The 17,212-nt window shown below is 41.8% G+C and overlaps 2 protein-coding genes across 7 annotated transcripts in view; one reads left to right on the top strand and one right to left on the bottom strand.

Moving 5' to 3' along the window:
• The window catches only part of CPNE4 (copine 4), a 426,330-nt gene extending 424,073 nt beyond the window's left edge, over positions 1-2,257 (bottom strand). Inside the window, exon 1 of the mRNA XM_029070548.2 lies at positions 2,099-2,257. The gene's annotated coding sequence lies outside the window, so the exon portion shown is untranslated. The remainder of the gene's footprint in view (positions 1-2,098) is intronic.
• The window catches only part of ACP3 (acid phosphatase 3), a 46,720-nt gene extending 29,612 nt beyond the window's left edge, over positions 1-17,108 (top strand). For 3 of the 6 annotated variants that reach the window (XM_007666160.3, XM_039912981.1, XM_029070554.2), the window contains 4 exons: positions 1,746-1,828; positions 5,422-5,525; positions 6,443-6,612; positions 13,834-17,108. In XM_007666160.3, the coding sequence (XP_007664350.1) occupies positions 1,746-1,828; positions 5,422-5,525; positions 6,443-6,612; positions 13,834-13,952 (476 nt within the window). In that variant the 3' untranslated portion in view covers positions 13,953-17,108. Of the gene's footprint in view, positions 1-1,745; positions 1,829-5,421; positions 5,526-6,442; positions 7,207-7,471; positions 8,459-9,585; positions 10,755-13,833 lie in introns of those variants that run through there. The other 3 variants (XM_039912980.1, XM_039912983.1, XM_039912982.1) reach the window with 3 other exon arrangements.
• Positions 17,109-17,212: the final 104 nt, after the last annotated feature.

Here is a 17,212-nt window from a genome sequence, read left to right as displayed (position 1 = left end):
TCACTGAGCCTCGGTTACCTCACCTGTAAAATGAGGATTGAAACAGTGAGTGCCACATGGGGCAGGGACTGTGTCCAACCTGATTTGCTTGCATCTAACCCAGTGCTTAGTAGAGTGTCTGGAACATATTAAGCACTTAAATACCATAATTATTAATTGATGAGAAGCAGTATCGCCTAGTGGCTAGACCACAGTCCTGGGAGTCAGAAGGACCTCAGTTCTGTGACTCCACAATTTGTTGTGTTACCTTGGACAAGTCATTTGACTTCTGTGCCTCAGTTACCTCATTTTTAATGGTAATTAAGATTGTGAGCTCCATATGGGATGTGGACCGTAACTAACCCGATTAGCTTGTATCTTCCCCAGCACGTAGTTCAGTGCCTGGCACATATTAGACACTTATGTCATTTTTTAAAAAAGTGACTCCCAGCTGAAAACATGGAGTCAGTGTCTGAGGCTTTCCTTTACGGTGTCCTAAAAATACTCCCCCTGACCTCTTTTTCAGCTCTCCATAGAGCAGTTGCTAGGGTACCCTGCCACTGGCCACTCTCCTATTCCCACTCCCACTGCAGGCATGTTGCTTTAGGCAGAGCTTCAGTAGCAGGAGATTGGCTTCAACACTAGTAGCCTCACTTCATTGTTTATGGTCCTCTCTTGCCACTTGATAGCCCATAAATGATGCCGTGGAAGTGCTTAAGCAGATGTGTGCGGAGAAATCAGGTCTCACAATCACAGGGTAGGTTGGACAGCACTAAAGCTCTGGAGACCTTTAGTTTGGTATTGAGTTGAACACCACATTACTGGCACAGTCTAACAACTTCCCAAAGGATGTTGCAGCCTGTCTGATTGGATTTTCTACTGCTGCATCGATCGACGTGCTGCCTTATGTTACAGAATCATATGACGATGATTAACTCTGTATGGCCAATACAGATATTTGGTTATTTGTACAGTTTCCCTGATGCCGGCTGATATGTCGCTTCAGTTTTCTCTAACTTTGTCAGAGGTAATGCCTGGCTTGATCTGACCAAAGGGGTTACATTAATTTGCTTTGTTTTGGGGAGGTATGTGCCTCAAGGGTGATTCTTTGGTCTAATGGAAAGCCACACCCTAGTCCCAATCCTGCCACAGACCTGCTTGGTGATCTTATGCCAATCACAGCCCCTATCTCAGTTTCTGCATCTGAAAAACAAGAATTCAATAGCTATTACCTCCTGGATGGTGATCTGTATGTAGATCAAGTACCATGTCCAACCACATTATCTTCTACCTAACCCTGTGCTTAGTTAGCATAGCGTCTTGACAAAAAGTAAACACATACTGCCATTATTGTCCAGAAAGCAGAAAACAGATTGTCCTGAAAGACAAACACCCAGAATGAAGCGGGAGAGGAGACGTGGACAAATGCAAGCAGGAATCTAATAACCATCATTTTATTATTCTTCTCAGGCAAGTATCAGCTACCGCTTCTTGATCAGAAGAACGGTGTTCAGAAGAGCAAAAGGGAAACAATTAGTGGGGCTCCTGAAGTTCATAAATCTCTTGAGCTGTATACTAAAACCCTACCCTAACAGAACAATGCCTGCTGAAGCATAGATGGTCCCTCACTTGTGAATTCATAGAAAAAGATTCAGCTAATGACTTGTCATATATCTGAATCTGTTTGTTCTTGGACTCCTTTGAGTCTGAGCCCTCAGTTGTTAATTCTTTGATTCATCCCCATCATTTTTCACATTTTCATTAAGGTGTCCTGGTGAATGACATCCTCACACATATCAAGAATTCCACAGAACCCACCAACCAGAGAAAACTTGTCATCTATTCTGCAGTGAGTAATTTTGCTTTCCTCAGGAGCTGGGTAACTCTGATCACCAGAAACAAAAGACACCAGGTTTTATAACTCACTAGCTGAAATTCTTGAAGCATTCATGATCATTTTGGGATGGGGTAAGGAAATTCCATCAGTCTTTTCTGCATTTCCTTTTCAATTTCCACTTGTATTTCCCACTCCCTTCTCTCTTCACATCCTCAACCTGGTTCTTGTGTCTCTGATCTCCTAAGAAACCGGTCCATTCAAGGGGCCCGTGCACACACTTACCCAGTCTGTATGCCAAAGAAACACGGTTGTTCTAAACAGTGCTGAAAGTAACCCAGAATGGGCCACAGCTAGCTTCCAGTAGAAGAAAAAGGCCCGGCACTTTCCCCAATGAAAGCTGTCCTCCCACCGTGCCATCCACAAAAATGGCTCTCCCAGCCCAGCTGAGATTAATTTAATCACAAGCACAAACTGAATGTATGCCCCACCCTCCCATTAACAATCATCAATCCTTCATCAAAAAGCTCGTGCTAATGGGGCTAATAGTCTGTAGGGGGAGAGGGGTGGGGCTTTCTCCGCTAGTCCTCAGTCTTCATTAGCTACAGCTGATGAAGCTCAGCCCAGTCAGCTCTCTCCCAAGGATGAATTTTAGGGACAAGAGGAGGAGAGGACAGGACAGGTAAAGAAGAGATCTTCCACCATCTCTTCTCATCCTGCAGGGTGCTTTTTCTTCGTCCCCCCCAACTCATGCTGAACCTAGGTCCTTCTGAGCTGGGTTAAGCTCCCTTGGGGGAGTGACTCTTCTGTATTGTACTCTCCCAAGCACTCAGTACTCTCCCAAGCACTCTGCACACCGTAAGTGCTCAATAAATACCACTGAGTGACTGACTGGTCGACCCAGGCTGTGGCTCTCGCAAGGCTTAGGAACTGCAGTTTGTACATGCATCCTCTATGCTGTTCCTTACATCCCCATAAATGAGAGTGCCCAAAGCACAAGAGGCAGAGACAAGGAAGCAGAGCACCTATGGGGGGGAAGGACACTGGACTCCTGGCTTCCCATCTCTGCTGCTCTTTCCCTCCCAGTCAAGTGCTTAGTACAGTGCTCAACACACAATAAGTGCTTAATAAATACATTTGAATGAATGAATCCAGCTGGGGCACTAGCAAGACTTTCTCCTTTGTAAAGGGGTCTCTCCCTTGTGGAATCGCTCCAATTGCCCTCAGTGTCCTCCCTGTCCCTCTCTATTCCTCCACCCTTCTCTTCTACCTGTTGCTGTTTGCTCTTTTGGGTGCAAATCCTGGGCCAGAGTGGGCCCTTACTTCTTGCTCCCCTTCCCACCCTCTTTTACTCTCACCACCACCTCTCCCCTCCCCTACGATCTATACTCACCACTCCTGAGGCAAGGTTCTGGTTAAAAATTTGTAAAAAACCCTCTTTCTATTAACTCTAGTTCTATCTGAATCCATGAGGGACTTCAGAGAGACCTAGGGCAATGCTAACTTCTCTTTTTTTAAGAAAAGTACCATTTTGCCATCAGTGGAATTTATCAAGCAACTGTTTTAGGCCAAATGCTCTGGAGAATATGCTGATAAGAAAAACACTCAGTTCCTACCCTCTAGTGGCCTGCAGTGGGTTTGGAGAGGCAGGAAATTTTAAATCATTTACAAACAATGAGATCAGCAGGAACAAAAAGATATAACAGAAGATAGCATATATGCATGGATAGTTTTCCTTGGAGATTAGGCTCTTCTCGTTACCCTACCTCATCCCTTTCCAGACCAGCTCCTCCTTGAAATATAAGCTAGCCCACTCTATTCTCTTGTTGAGAAAGAGATAAAATGCTAATCAATGACACCCTTCATATCCAGAGAAGCACTGTGGTCTAATGGATAGAGCTGTGGGCCTGGGAGTCAGAAGGATGCGGGTTCCAATACCGGCTCCCCCACTCGTCTGCTTGTGTGACCTTGGGCAAGTCACTTTCCTGTGCCTCATCTGTAAAATGGGTATTAAAACTGTGAGGCCCCCGTGGGACATGGACTGTGTCCAACTTGATTAGGCTATATCTACCCCAGCATTTAGAGATGTGGCTCAGTGGAAAGAGCTTTGGGCAAGTCACTTAACTTCTCTCTGCCTCAGTTACCTCATCTGGAAAATGGGGATTAAGACTGTGAGCCCCACATGGGACAACCTGATTACCTTGTATCTACCCAGCGCTTAGAACAGTGCTTGATACATAGTAAGCGCTTAACAAATACTAAAATCATTATTATTATTATTACACATAATACACGCTTAACGATACCATAAAAAAGTCTGGCTTAGGGATGCAATGTCCAATCTGAACGAAAAGTGGCCAGAACAGATTACCTCTTATGTTTATATAGGCACTACATGCCAGCGATTGTATCTACCCTTGTATCTACCCAGCGCTTAGAACAGTGCTTGGTACATAGTAAGCGCTTAACAAATACCAAAATCATTATTATTATCATTACACATAATACACGCTTAACAATACCATAAAAAAGTCTGGCTTAGGGATGCAATGTCCAATCTGAAAGAAAAGTGGCCAGAACAGATAACCTCTTATGTTTATATAGGCACTACATGCCAGCAATTTTCAGCGTTTCACACAGATACCCACCTCCGCCCTCAACAGCAGCAAGCAGGTTTTTCAATCGTGAAAGACAGCTAGCTTCTTTCTGAGTGTCTCTCTGGGTGGGTATTGGTCATTTTGACCCTGTATGTTGATTTTTCTGTTTGTGTGTGGTGTGGGCCTGCCTACAGGTCTATGTCTTTAAGTCTCTGTGATGTAGGTCTGTATATGGGTCCATATTTGTTTTCTTTAGAAAGCTCTGTGCCCTATATGCTTTTCGGACTCCCCATGTGCGTTTGTGTCCTTAGTGGTGGATGTATCTGCTGCCTGATGCTGGTGTCCAACTCCATCCTGGCCTACTGATTGTTTTTCCACTCGGGACTGGACCCAGAAGCAGCAAAAACAGGCGCTCCTGAATCCCAACCATCCAATCAATCCCTACTGATAGGGCCTGCTGATAGGTTGCTTTCAGGGCCTTGTCTTTTCCCTCAGCTCCTGGGCTTTGTCTGTAGTGCTGGGCTGGGAGATGACTAGAAAAAGTAGAAAAGGGAAGAAAGGAAAAGACAGTGAAAAAAGGAGGGAGAGGACCAAGAAATGAAAGAGGATAGAAAGATCTGGGTGAGAGTGAAGGGGCAGATAGGTGAAAAAATGGATGTTCAGGTAGGTCACAGACATGGAAAGCAAATTGGGGATTGCCCAGTTTGGCTAGCGGTAGGGTGCAGAGGTGGGTTTTTCTGAATTTGAGAATCATTCATTAAAATTTATAGTATTTCTATTATGGAAATAGCCTTGTTTTGAAGTTTTGCCCAGTGGCGTGTTTAGTGAAAATTTGCCGTCCTATTTGGAAGATGTGATATGAACCTGGACAAGGCAGAAGGACGGTGTGAGGGAAGTTCTAGACATTTTTCCTCAGAAAAAAAGAAAATCCCATGAACTCTTTCATCAGTGGGCTTTACTAATGTCAGTGATGAATCTGAAGAGTGAAAAACTCTATTTTGGATTTTTCAGCATGACACTACCATTGCTGGTCTCCAAGTGGCACTCGATGTTTTTAATGGAAAACTCCCTCCTTATGCCTCCTGCCACATCTTTGAAGTCCATCTCGAGAATGGGTAAGTACCTTCAGCTATTTGTTTACAATACCCACGGCATGAGGACCTAAGAATTTTAGTTTAAAAAGTCTCAGTCTAATCATGACACTTACATTACATGTAATCCAAGTCCATTACATCTAAGGGGAAAGATTAATTCCACCAGTTCCTTGAAACATAATAAAAATGAATAAAGGGAATAATAATAATGGTGGTGTTTGTTAAGCGCTTACCGTGTGCCAAGCACTGTTGTGAGTGCTGGGGGAGATACAAAGTTACCAGTTGTCCAGGTGGGGCTCACAATCTTAATCCCCATTTTCCAGATGAGGTCACTGAGGCCCAGAGAAGTGAAGTGACTTGCCCCAGGTCACACAGCTGACAGGCGGCAGAGCTGGGATTAAAACCCACTCTCTGACTCCCAAGCCCGGGCTCTTTCCACTGAGCCACGCTGAATGAAAGGGAGAATTGAAGACAGGCATGGCTTCCTCTGAAGCTGAGCAATTCCCTTGAGACAAAGAAAGGACAAAAAAGACAGTATGGTCAAATAGGTACTTAGAAAGTCTGGATTCAAGTCTCAGCTCAGTCCTGACTTGCTACACAACTGTGGACAAACTGTTTATTTTATCTGGACCTCATATTCTCATTTGGACCCTGCTCCCTGCCCCAACCGGCAAGTAAAGCCATTATCAGATGGTAGCCCTCTTTCTCCTTTGTCGTCACCTCGTGTGAATCCTCCTACGTCCCAAGTTGTGCTGATTAGACACAGCATTCCCAAATGACAAAGCTATTCTCATATCATTGCTATTAACCCACTGTGGTCACTGTGCTATTAAACCACTGTGGCACCCATGTGCAGCATGCTGGAGTCTCTTCCAAGAATTCAGAGGCACTTGGATGATACAGAAACTAATTTCCATCTTTTGTGTTCCACCACCCAGGAAGTACAACATTGAAATGTATTATCGGAACAACTCTTGGAATGACCCTTACCCACTCACGCTGCCAGGCTGCACCCATAGCTGCCCAGTGACAAAGTTTGCTGAGCTGGTCTCTCCTGTGATAACACAAGATTGGTCAGAGGAGTGTATGACCACAAAGGCTTACAAAGGTACCAAGAAATGTAGGGGCTAATTCCGTAGCACAGTATCTCGGCAGCAACAACGGGAACATCTGGGAAGCTTTGACAAGGGTCACTTTGACTATCCTCCCATCTCCCATCTGTGGGGTTTTAGAGTGCAAATCATGTACTTCGGGGACTGCCAACCTCCTGCACCTCAGGTGTTGGTTTTTTGTTTTTTTTTTAATTCTACTCTACCCTCATTCATTTGCAACAATTGTGGATCAGCGTTTAGACCAAGAAAATTTGAGAAAGTGACCAGTTCAGAATTCGGAATAAAATTAGCCAGAAAATGATCTGACAGCACTGTGCTAAGGGATCAGTGGGAGCTCTCTGTGGACTGACCTGGTGATGCCAGTCTGTACAATTTTGAGTCCTCTTGGCAGCCACAGCAGAAGCCCACTCTGAAAAACTATGCCACTGGTGGGCAAAATACAGGCAAGGGGTCAGTGGATTTTATCAGAAAAACATGTCATGGCATCATTTCCATGAGAAAAAAAACCTGTTCAGTTTCTTGGCATGTTTATTAGCATTGTGTGAATTTGTGCCAAGTACTTTATACAATAAATGTCATGATAATTTTAATGATGGGCATTTTGAACACTAAATTTTTATATAGGCAACCCTCAGCTTCTTATTGAAACTTGAAAAATAGCCCCCTAGCCAAAATATTTGTTCACGATTCTACTGAGTTCTCCAGAGGTAGAACAAAACCCAGTTCAAAACCTGCCCTCTACAATTCTGAAGAAGTGGAGTCTCTGGGAATGAGGCAGAGATCCAGTCAGTGTGCAGAGGACCCAGGGGACCTAGCACCAATAAATTCCATAGGATCTCCTCATCTTCCTTCTAGAAGAAGCCAGGCTGTGAAGTATAAAAGGATGGGATTTTTACGAGAGCCAGGGAACTGGTAAGTGGGAAGTGTTCATCTCGGTGCGGTAGACAAAAGCAGCAGGAAGATGATGTAGAATTGTGTAGTTGCAGCAGATGAAATCAAGGAAGTAATGTTTACCTTTATCTTGAATGACCCCTATACTGAAGAAGGGGTAAAATCTTCCTAGGGACTTAAAAAAAAATGATGCTGGAGAGAAATTCCTTCTTAAACCACCTGGCTCTGTAACAGTGAAGACATTTTCCTTTCTGTCATTTTTGGGAAAAATTTGAAGTCAGCCCCTAGAAAGGATCTGTGTGCATCATATGTTTATGGACATGACAACAGTGCTGCATCTGTGTGATTTACATCATGGCATTCAAAGTAAGCCGATAGACTGTACCAAAAGAGTATGTTGGTGATGAAAAACTTAAAAAGATGACTCATTCCTCGAGCCCCCAACATGAGCAGCGAGTGTCAAAACGGCAGCGAAAACTAGTAGTAGAAATGTCCTCTATGCTCACCGATTCTTACAAAATCTCAGACTATAGAAACTTTCCAAGTATAAGTAAAAGGAAACGTGTTAGAATAGAAGTGAAATCTCAGATGAATATGAAATATAGACACAGACTTAAGGAAGCAAGGGGAGTATGCGAGCCTTTGGATTTAGCTGGCCCCAGGGAACATTTATTAAGTTGTTCTTTAATTTGAAGACAATGTTGCTGATCGTGAGATTGCCTCCGTGAGAGTGTCATTGAGAGAGATCACTGAGAATCTCTTGCATACTTGTACCTCGAAGGTACAGTAATATACTTTTTCTAGTTTTTGCCATTCCCAGAATCTCATGGTTAAGAAGGGAGGGACATGTCCTATCACCAGCAGGACATGTGCTTCAGTTGATTGGATAGTAATAATAATAATATTTGTGGAATTTTTAGGTGCTTACTATGTGCCAAGGACTGTACAAGTACTAGGGTACATACAAGATGATTAGGTTAGACACAGTCCCTGTGCCATATGGGGCTCAGAGTCCCATAGAAGTAGAAGAGACAACAGGTACTGAATCACTATTTACAGATAAGGAAACTGAGGCACTGAGAAGTTAGGTGACTTGCCCAGCATTACACAGCAAATAAGTGGCAGAGCTAGGATTAGAACCCAGGTCCTCTGATTCCCAGCCACTAGGCAATGTTAGCGTGTTTGGGTTGAGTCATTCCCACTCTCTCGCCTGGTCTCTGGGCCCCAGTAGCAGGCACTGTGAGACTGCAAGTAGGCATCATGGGTGCCAGCTATGGGCAGAGAAACAGCACTGTGCCCTCTGAGTAACTTAGTAAGGGTTGGGGGAACGGGTGACTTCCATTTTCTTGGAAATTTCTGGGGAAAAACAAAACGGAGAACATGGGTAACGCTTAGAACTAAAAGCCTCACACCAAGAGATAAAATTGCATCAAAATGCGTATGCCACGATACCCTAAACCTAGAATAGTGAGAGGTTCGACGCGGAAATCACTCGACCAACTGATGGAAGCAATAGAACAGACTCGAAAATAACCATTTCTGCAGAGAGCAACCGAAGGAAGGTTGGGGGGAATTCTTAGGTGTGACAACCTTTTACGCAAACATCACCGCCTGGAGCTCAAATTGCAGGCAGAGCTTCTCCCAGCTCATCAAGTTCGCTTGATGCACGGAGAATTGGTCAGCCACATTAAAAGTGCATTTTGTCAACCAAGTTGAAAAAGAATACCAATACCTTATGACAATGATTGATGTATACTTTATAATACCTGAAGCTTGGATTGCAGGGGTATCCAAAGTATTATTTTTCACCGATATTACATTTTTCCTAACTACCTCTAATGAACTTTGCGAAAGTGCCTAGTGCCCTTAGGAAGTTCAAAAAAATTACTGTTTAGCTGAATTGAAACGTGTGTTTAGAGAATGTATCTATATGATAGCACACATCTATTTGGTGGCATAAATCAATGTTCACCGTTATGGGCAGCAGTACTTAATGCAAACCTATTCTTTCCCCCCCCCCCCTTTTTTCCCAATCTTGATCTCACCTTTCTATTTCTACTTTATTGTGAGTTTTTCAGGCAAATGTTTTCTGATTAAGTGTCAATTATTGCATATACGACAAGCGAACTGCTCGGCAACTGGAAAAAAAAATAAACATAATCTAAGCAGATAGTTGCCTGCTCCTTTACCTCCTATGACCCCGGCCTCTTTTACAGCCCAGTGAAATAGATATTTTCATTTTTGGTAGGGACCAAAAGAGTTTGCACTGAGAATATTAGCTAGTCAAATGGAGACAGAGAAACTGGTCAGTGGTAAGCGCTAGCTGGGGAGACTCTCCGGGTGGGATCGGGAGGCCAGAGGATGAGGGGGCTGCCAACCTCCCACCTTCTCATCCCTACTCTGGCCTGCTTGCTTTCTGTTCTGAGAGTACTTGAGATGGCAGCAGAGTAGGATGGCAGAGACGGGGATGGAAAAAGCCTCGAGTGCTCTCGTTGAATAAGGGCAACCGTGATCGGGACACAGAGCAGTTTCTGGTCACGACAGACCACAACGGTTGAGAGGGACTATGACCGAAGACTACAGAATCATAAACGGTATAGAAGGGTAAACGCCAAAAGTTGTTCATCAAATCTCACAGCTCCAGACAAAGAGAGCAGGCACCTAAGCAGGCTAACAAATGGCTAACTGGAAGGGCAAAAAGAGTTACCAGAGAGAAAAAGCCATCTTAAAAAAAGGCTTATCTCAGTGAGAATAAAAGGAAAGTTCATAAGGAGTAGCAAGTCGTTTCAAACATAAAATGACCTGGGATGCAAAGGAATCTAAGGGCACCTTCAAAGGAGTGTCATGCAATAGAAAAAATTATTTGAATAAGTCAAAAACAAGGAAGAAGGAAGACACTTGACACATTGAGGAAGAGTGCACCTTTACACTCAGTTGAAGGGTGAAAAAATTGGTTTGGGTTTTTCCTGAGGAAGATATTCAAGTGATTCAAGTGATTCCAACAACTTGAGTTATTTTTACAGCAGATAGGACAAAGGGTCTGAATCAAGTTGTGATGACTCTACAAGGTGTTTTAGATCAAAGTGATAAATTTCACACCAAAAAATCCCCTGGACCATAATGGCATATCCACCCAGGAGTTCTAAAGGAACTCAAAAAATAAGTTACCAAACTTTGGGGAGATTGTATAACCTAGTTTTACAAAGAGTCACTGTCCCAGAAGGCCGGCCAACAGTGAGCATCATTTCTAAACCTTACAAATTAAAATTAATCATTAAGTTTAGAATCAGTGAACACTTGGATAATGATGGCGTCTCCTGTCATAAATGAAGGTTGAGCCTTGTTCCAATCACAAAGACTTCAGTTCAGCGCTTAATAAGTTCGATTGATTGATGGTCATATAGCACGGGGAATCAAGTCTGGCAATATAGAATCAAAGTTAAACAGGAATTTGCATGGAAAAATCGTAAAATGCCGATTTCTGATATGGTCAAGATCAAGTGACTCCAAGTCAGGTTTAAGACAGATGCATTCTCCCTAGATTTTTCAACTTCTTTCCCTCCATATAAATAAATATTACGAAGGAAGAAAAAACATATTTTGTGTCCCAAATTCAATATACCTGAACCTGCCACTTCTAAAACTCCTTCAGAAGAGATTTCAAGGGACTAAGCTTTCTGAATTTTACATGAAGGAAAACATTGCATGAAAGTAAAATCACCGTGGGAATATCCAAAACGGAGGAAATCAGAAAGGTAATATTATATGGAAGCTGAAATGTCACTGACACAAATAACAAAAAACAGAGTAAAACCTTAAGGATCTATGGACTCAGGATCCTTTGTCTTAAAATCACGCTCACCAAATGATTCAACTAACACTTCCATTAGCAGTAATGAAGGGTGGACTTTCACTGTTGAGAGGGGTAGCTGTGATGTGTTGGTTTATTTTCCCCAGACTCACTGCTGTACCTACGCCTATTTTAGACACATGAGGGATATGTAGGAAGCTTAGTGATATAATTAAGAAGCAAAAGAGTTAAGTTATTCAGTGGGAATCAGCAGTGGCCTTAAATTAAGGGGGCAAGTTACTTAGATAAAAGTCTGTACATTTTTCCAGCATGGCTAAGGGGAAAAAGTACAGGATTGGGAACCGGGAGAACTGGGCTCAAGTCCCAGGTAAAAATAATAATAAAAATAATAATAATGGTATTGGCTAAGTGCTTACTATGTGCCAAACACTGTACTAAGTGCTGGAGTGGATACAAGCAAATCAGGTTGGACCCAATCTCTGTCCCATGTGGGGCTCACAGTTTCAATCCTCATTTCACAAATGAGGTAACTGAGGCACAGAGAAGTGAAGTGACCTGCCCAAGGTCACACAGACAAATGGCAGAGCCAGGTTTAGTACCCATAACCTTCTGACTCCCAGGCTCATGCTCTATCGTTACACCATGCTGCTTCTCTACCACTGGCCTATTACGTGACCATGAGCAAGTCACTTCACCTTTCTGAGCCTCAGTTTCCTCATCTGTAAAATGGGAATTAAAAGATTGTGAGTCCTGTGTGGGACAGGAACTGTGTCCTGTCTTGTGACTTCTTATCTACCCCAGTGCTTAGCACATAATTAGCACTCAATAAATGCTTTTTTAAAAAGTGAGGCCCTGCAACTCACTGCCAAGCCCAGTTTGGGAATCCCCTCCTTATGAAAATCTTAAGTATAGAGGAGATGACTGTCTAGAATTATTTGGGAGGCTGTGGAATGGACATAGCATCTTGAAGATCTATCCAGTTCTGTGATTAAATAATTCTACATCAAACTCTGAACTTGCTTCCCAGGTAGCCATCAGCAAGTCACAAGAATACTAGTTTAGCATAGTGGGAGGTACCCTGCATACTGAATACATAGGTATCTTTTAATTTCTGCTGTAATTTGTCCCTTCCATTACACAGTAAACTTGTGGCAAGGCCTATCACTTTATAAACCCTGTCAGGTTCCAAGATAAAACCAACAACTCAACAACAACCCAAAATAAACCTTAGGCCTTCCTGGCAGAGAGTTTCAAAGGCTCATCAGACCACAGGCATTCTATCTAGGTGTAAAATTTATAGGACCCTTATAAACTAATGCAGGTCCTTCCCCTACTAACGAGCCACTTTCCCTTTTTTGTGCTTGTCATATCATTAGCCTGTATGAACAGAAGCCCATGCCCCTAGAAAAAAATACTTGGTTTCCCCACTGACACATATCCCCATGAAAACCAAACTCAAAGGGAATATCATTCAATCAATTCATTATATTTACTGAGCATTTACTGTGTGCAGAGAACTGTACTGGGCACTTGGGAAGAGTACAATACAACACAGTGGATAGATATGTTCCCTTTTCCCGAGGAGCTTGCAATGTAGAAAATGAGACAGACATTAAAAATAGAATACAGATGTATATATATATATGATTTCTGATTTCCTCCATTTTGGATATCCCCACAGTGATTTTACTTTCATGCAATGTTTTCCTTCATGTAAAATTCAGAAAGTTTAGTCTCTTGAAATCTCTTCTGAAGGAGTTTCAGAAGTGGCCGTTTCAGGTATATTGAATTTGGAACACAAAATACTTTTTTCTTCTTAATATTTATTTATATGGAGTGAAATATATGCATATATATATGTTTTGGGGCACAGACAAGGATGAATGTCAAGTGCTTAAAGAGAACAAATTCAAGTGCAAGGGTGACACAGAAGGAAGAAGGAGAAATGAGGGCTTAGTCAGGGAAGGCCTCTTGGAGATGTGGGTGGGGAGAGACTGTAGGATATGAAGGGGAGGGAGTTCCAGGCCCTAGGGAGACTGTGGTGAATGGTTGGTGGAGAGATAGATGACATTGAAGTACAGTGAGTTGGTCAGCATTAGAGGAGTGAACTGGGTTAATAGAAAGGAGAGGCAGAGTAGATCGCACTTCTTTTAGGCCCTGGTACTAGACATGTACTTATTTCCTTACCCCCCCAAATTATCATTACAGTAAGAAATAACAAAGAAGCTGTGTGGCACGATGGGCTGGTAGCCAAGAAACCTGGGTTTGACTTTCAGCTCTGTCCCAAATTGCTGGGTGACTTGAACAAATTACTCAATCTTTCTGGGCCTCTATTTTCTCACTTGCAAAATGAGAAGAATACTAACCTGCCTACCTCAGGGGGCTGTTGCAAGGAAAAATAGGCTCACTGATGCAAAGCTTCCTTGGGAAATAAAAGCGTTCTCTAAATTTGAGGAATTATCTGCTAGGATTTTCCTAACTTGGATATTTGATATACTTTTTCTATTTTTCAAAGATCTAAGGATAACCCTTGCTGTTACCTTTTGCCTATTGTCCGGCCTTTTGATGGTGTTGCTGTTTCTCCTGTTGCGATTTGGACCTTGCAGGCAGAGGGACTGCTATCAGAACATTTAAATGGAGGTTCAAGCGAGGAGTGAAAAGCTGTGAAAGACTTGATGCAGTGATGTGAATGTCTGTGTTACGACCCTCAAATGGCTTTCATCCTTTGTAGCTCTTCTGTCCAAACCCATCCTTGAACCTGTTGTAGTAATGAATTAGAGCAATTACATCAGCCGCAACTAGGCTGACCTATTAGTGCACACCTATGATACACAGGCCATTTCAGGAACAAACTCATATTAGAGCACTTATGCTGGTAAATGAATTTTGGCTAGTCAGAGGTTGATTTCTTCCAGAATCTTCAGCGGTTTAGCAAACGGGTGCTTGGCTCTCGGGGTTGGGCCTCTGCTACTAAGGCTAGGGAAGAGTAAGAAAGGAAGCTAACTTTACATCCTTATTTTTTTCTATAAAGGATATAAAGATGTGAGGGGGGCCAAAGGGAAAACTTAAAAGAGCCAGAGGGTTGCTTCTGCAGTAGATTGTTTGAAAGAAATAAGATCAAGCCATCAATAAAGGGAGCAAGAAATAGATGGAAGATTTTCCTCTGACCAAGCTGGAGTTATAACATACCCAGAAGAATACTAACTTTGAGTTTCATCATCCGTGTTTCTCTTCTGACCTAGATGTTATTTATAACCTCAACAAACTTGAAGCATTAGCCATGTTTGTTTCTCGAGTTTTTGTCTTAATTATGTACAATACTTAGAGCTGGTCAGCTGTAAAAGTATGCATTCTTAACTCTTTTTCACTGAAGAGAAGAGTGAAAGAACTCTATTCCCCATAATTTATAGAAGTGGGTTTTCTTCGTCCCATTTTCCATTCTTCCTCCTTCAATCTTCCTATCTAACTATAGAAAAAAGAAAGCCCTCCGAATCCAATTTAGACTCCCAAAGCTAAAAATTGGACCTGTCACGAGTTGTTTCCTTCAAAGTTCAATGGAGCTAGTCTGTTGACAAATTCGGTAATTATATTTCAAGGCTCAAAGCTGAATGAAAAACTAACAGTGACAAATGATGTATAGCAATAGAGCAGAGAGCACACGTACATACTAAAAAAATTATCCATGTAGAAACAATCGCACAGCTTCAAAAAAGAAGGTCCAATCTCTCTAAATGTGAATTCTCTCTGCTGATAAGTGACTCTTTTCAGATATGGCAAAAATGATAAATCCAGTTGTCAGAATGATCAATCCTTAGAAGATATTTCCAACATTTAAGTAACCTTCACTAAGAGTTGTACCTATTGGCTTTTGGACAACTACTGACATGGGCCTGAATGAGACGAAATACTACAGTGGCCAAGTCACCATGTCAGTATGCAGAGATAGATAGATTTAATATGCGGATAAGCAATCTAAAATAAAAATATTAGTTATCATGTATAGCAAAAGAACAAGTGCACAAATCCATTTTGATGGAAAGTGACATTATGTGATGACCCGTATACCTACACGGTGCCTTTGGAAAGTTTGAGTTTTCTAGGAAGTCATTTCACTGGAGTAAGTTGACCTGAAAAACTTGAACTACATAACTGCTCTCCACTTTCTTCAAACACCAATTCTTTATTTTCATTTTCCCTCCAAGTAAGTCTCTGTTCTTTCACACCCTCCTCTATCCCCAACTTTGTGCCTTCCTTCATGCGGATAAGGTTTCTTGATTAATGTAAGCCTAATGGCCTCAATCTCTCTTCTTTCAAATTCTCTCTGCCAAATCCTCTCTGAGGTTATTGATCAGCATTAATGTGCTTACATTACATTTTGACTGTTGGCTATATTCTATCTTGATGTCACTGGTTGATTGCCTCTCTGTTATTCGTTTCTGATTGTAAAGTACCACATGTAGCTATAGAATTGTAGAAATAAAATAGTATCTTTCACTGTGTATCTTTCTGGTAGAATGGATATAAAGGCTCCAGGGTTGGAACAAGCTTTGGTAAGTGCTGCCATTCCAACAAGGGATAAAGGACGCCTACCCCAAGAACATCCTGGGCTTCCTAAAATCCAGGATTCCCAATGCAGCCACACCATCTGATCTGACAAGTGTTTGCCCCAAATAGGTGTCCCTTCATTTAGAGAAAGCTCTTCCTTAAAACAAACACCAACTGGGTTTATTGGCCCTCCACAGCCTCTACAGAAATAAGTTGGAAATGTTTTAAATAAGATGGAGATAAATTAATTGCAGTGGATTTTGTAGTGGCTGAAAATTGGAAACCTGTGACCCCAGACCTAGACCAGAAGTGAGCAATCATTTTTGCTTTAAGTTTGCCATGCCGGTGGATGCCACAGGTTGGTCAAGGAACACAAGAAAAGGATAAGGAACAAAAAGCAAGAGTAAAGGGAAGGAGTCAGTAAGTTAAAAACAAAAAGTGAGATAGACACCAAAAATTGCTTCTAGAGATAATGATTGTTGGAACCTACTTTAGAGTTGCTATTTAACTCCTTAAGCAAGTGATTTAACCTCTGTCTCACCAGTGAGTTTCTTCACCCGTTAAGCAGTTCCAGCTCACAGGGAAAGACTAAAGAATCACTATCATTTCATAGAAGGGGCAATGATGCTTCGGAGGAAACGTTTTCAGCTAAGTAAACTGAGTCTTAGAACATTTCTAAAACTTACTCAAGGTCAGTGTAATTTTTGCTTCAGGCTATAGATCATTATACATTCCTAGGAACCAAAGGGTGTGAATTTCACTTGAGAAAGTTACACTAATTATCCTAAAGTATTCAGTATTAAACTAAACACAACACATCCCAATTACGCATGATAATATTTTGAATTTCCTTCTGTGAGAGAGCTGAGCAGATTGAATTAGCTCTGTACCTGTTCTCTGAAAGATTTTTTTTTTTTACATCCTTTCATCTCCATCAATACTACTATTTCATTTAGCCATGCAATATGGAGACTTGAAGTCTCATCAAACTGTAACTTTGATGAAAAATTGTTTTTGGGGGGCCCAAACTATGTAGTCAGGAATACTGTGTTGAAATTACTACATTTCAGAAAAACATTTGAGACTGTGAGCTTATTACCAATTGCAATAATAAATGTGATGCTGTAAAATTACAATTCATTAAAAGTGGAAAGAGGAATTCTAGGATGAAGTTACTGTAAGATATTTCATATGAGTGTGGATACATTATAAGAAAAATTTAATAAAGATTTTTCACACCATTAATGATGAAGTTTTCCTTTTTCAAGTACTTGCTATAATGAAGTGAAGCAGGGAGGTGGGGGTGGGTAGAATTGTGCAGTGAATTGTTTTTTGTCTCCTTTACTATA

The sequence above is a fragment of the Ornithorhynchus anatinus genome, chromosome 8, assembly GCF_004115215.2.
Source record: "Ornithorhynchus anatinus isolate Pmale09 chromosome 8, mOrnAna1.pri.v4, whole genome shotgun sequence".
Classification (NCBI taxonomy): Eukaryota; Metazoa; Chordata; class Mammalia; order Monotremata; family Ornithorhynchidae; genus Ornithorhynchus; species Ornithorhynchus anatinus.
Note: the sequence above shows the minus strand (reverse complement) of the source record. Positions and strands in the feature narration are given on the sequence as shown.